The sequence below is a fragment of the Pteropus alecto genome, unplaced genomic scaffold, assembly GCF_000325575.1.
Source record: "Pteropus alecto unplaced genomic scaffold, ASM32557v1 scaffold78, whole genome shotgun sequence".
NCBI classification, from domain to species: Eukaryota; Metazoa; Chordata; class Mammalia; order Chiroptera; family Pteropodidae; genus Pteropus; species Pteropus alecto.
In genome coordinates, this window is record NW_006443124.1 from 6,102,193 (window position 1) to 6,103,819 (window position 1,627).

A 1,627-nucleotide genomic window follows, 5' to 3' on the forward strand; every position below is an offset into this window, starting at 1 on the left:
CAGAGGCCATAGGGAAATGAGAAGCCACACTAGCTAAACAAATAAGAATGATTAGTTGCATGTGACCAGCCCCTTGTCGCCTGAGCCGGCCTATTGTGCGCTCCAACATATGGGGTAATAAAGATGTTGCTGAGAAAAACTGCATTGAATTTGTCATCCTCACCCAGCTCAGAGAATGCAGTTTTTCTTTTTCCAGAAAAGCCTCCCTGAAACCTTCCGTCTCAGAGACACTCCATACCTTTCATTTTCTGTGTGTCTCATTTTTGATTGGAGGGAGGGTTTGTCTGCCTGAGTAATACCTCTTCTTCCAACCTTTCCACAAAAGCTTCTATATGGTCTGGGCATGATTTATAATGTGTGTGGTGTGTTTAGGTATGGGAATGGGATAATTACTTAGAACGTTAACTAGGAATATAAGGTGGGATCTCCTGTGTGAGGTTGTAAGTACCCACATGTGTATTTGTGTGTGATTTAACTTTGCCTAGCCTCTAGACAGCAGTCCCCAACCTTTTCAGCATCAGGGACTGGTGCTCCTGTGAGAATCTAAGGCCTAGTGATTTGAGGTGGAGCTGAGGCAGTGATGCTAGTGCTGGGGAGTGGCTGCAAAAACAGATGAAGCTTCACTCACCTCCTGCTGTGCGGCCCAGTTCTTAATAGGCCATGGACTGGTACTGGTCTATGGCCCTAAGGTTGGGGACTTCTGCTCTAGCACAATGTCTGTGTAGCCAAGAGACACAGAAAAGAATAGGACTGATAGCAAAGAACTATGCAGCACTTATTGTGCCAGGCACTAGTCCACATGCTTTATATATGGTGTCTCATTTAAACTTTATAACCATTGCTGAGGTGAGTACTAATATTATCTCCATTTTATAGATAAGAAAACACCACTCTAAGGTTGGTTAGGGTTAAACAACTTGCTTAGCTAGTGAGGGGCAGTCAGGACTTGAACCTAGGTCTGTCCAATTCCAAAGCCTGTTCTTAAGCTGCTCCACAGTCCCCAATGCAGGCTTTCTGCTGACAGTGATATGGATTTGATGATCTAATGGGACTTGGAAGGAAAGAACTGCTCAAGTAGGCTTTCAAGTTGTCTGCTGCATGGTATGTGTTATTAATGTTCACTGCTATGATACCTTTATAGTAAATTCAGAATTTCATACTGATGTTTTTGAAGGTATAGGATCTTGGTGGGGAAATGGAGCAGGATGAGGGGACTGCTGACATCTAGGTTATACTCCATCTGGTTATACTCCCCAGTCTGGTTTCCTTAGGGTCTCTGATTGGTTTTCAAGGCAACTCTATATGTGTATGTTCGTGTGTTTCATTAGACATGCCAAATTGTATAAGTATGCAAGTAATATATCTATGGGAATGTGCCTATCATTGTATGACAATGTTCATGTATGCGAATGCAGCATATTTTAATTTATCCACATGTGTAAACACATCTGCGTGCTGGGTGAATGAGTCTGGATGTATAAGCTGTGTGCACAAGTGTGGTTGTTTGTACCATGGTGTGGGATTTGTGGCTGACTCTATTTTCCAGAGGTAGCTGCCATGATATATCCCATCCCCCATGTTCTCTTTATAACATGACAGTGACACTCCTCCCATGAAGAGGTGGGGG

At 43.3% G+C, this 1,627-nt stretch overlaps 1 protein-coding gene across 1 annotated transcript in view; it reads left to right on the forward strand.

The window, feature by feature from the left end:
• The first annotated feature begins 660 nt into the window (after nucleotides 1–660).
• The window catches only part of SIL1 (SIL1 nucleotide exchange factor), a 176,025-nt gene continuing 175,058 nt past the window's right edge, over nucleotides 661–1,627 (forward strand). Inside the window, exon 1 of the mRNA XM_006923058.2 lies at nucleotides 661–689. Within this exon, the coding sequence (XP_006923120.2) occupies nucleotides 661–689 (29 nt within the window). The remainder of the gene's footprint in view (nucleotides 690–1,627) is intronic.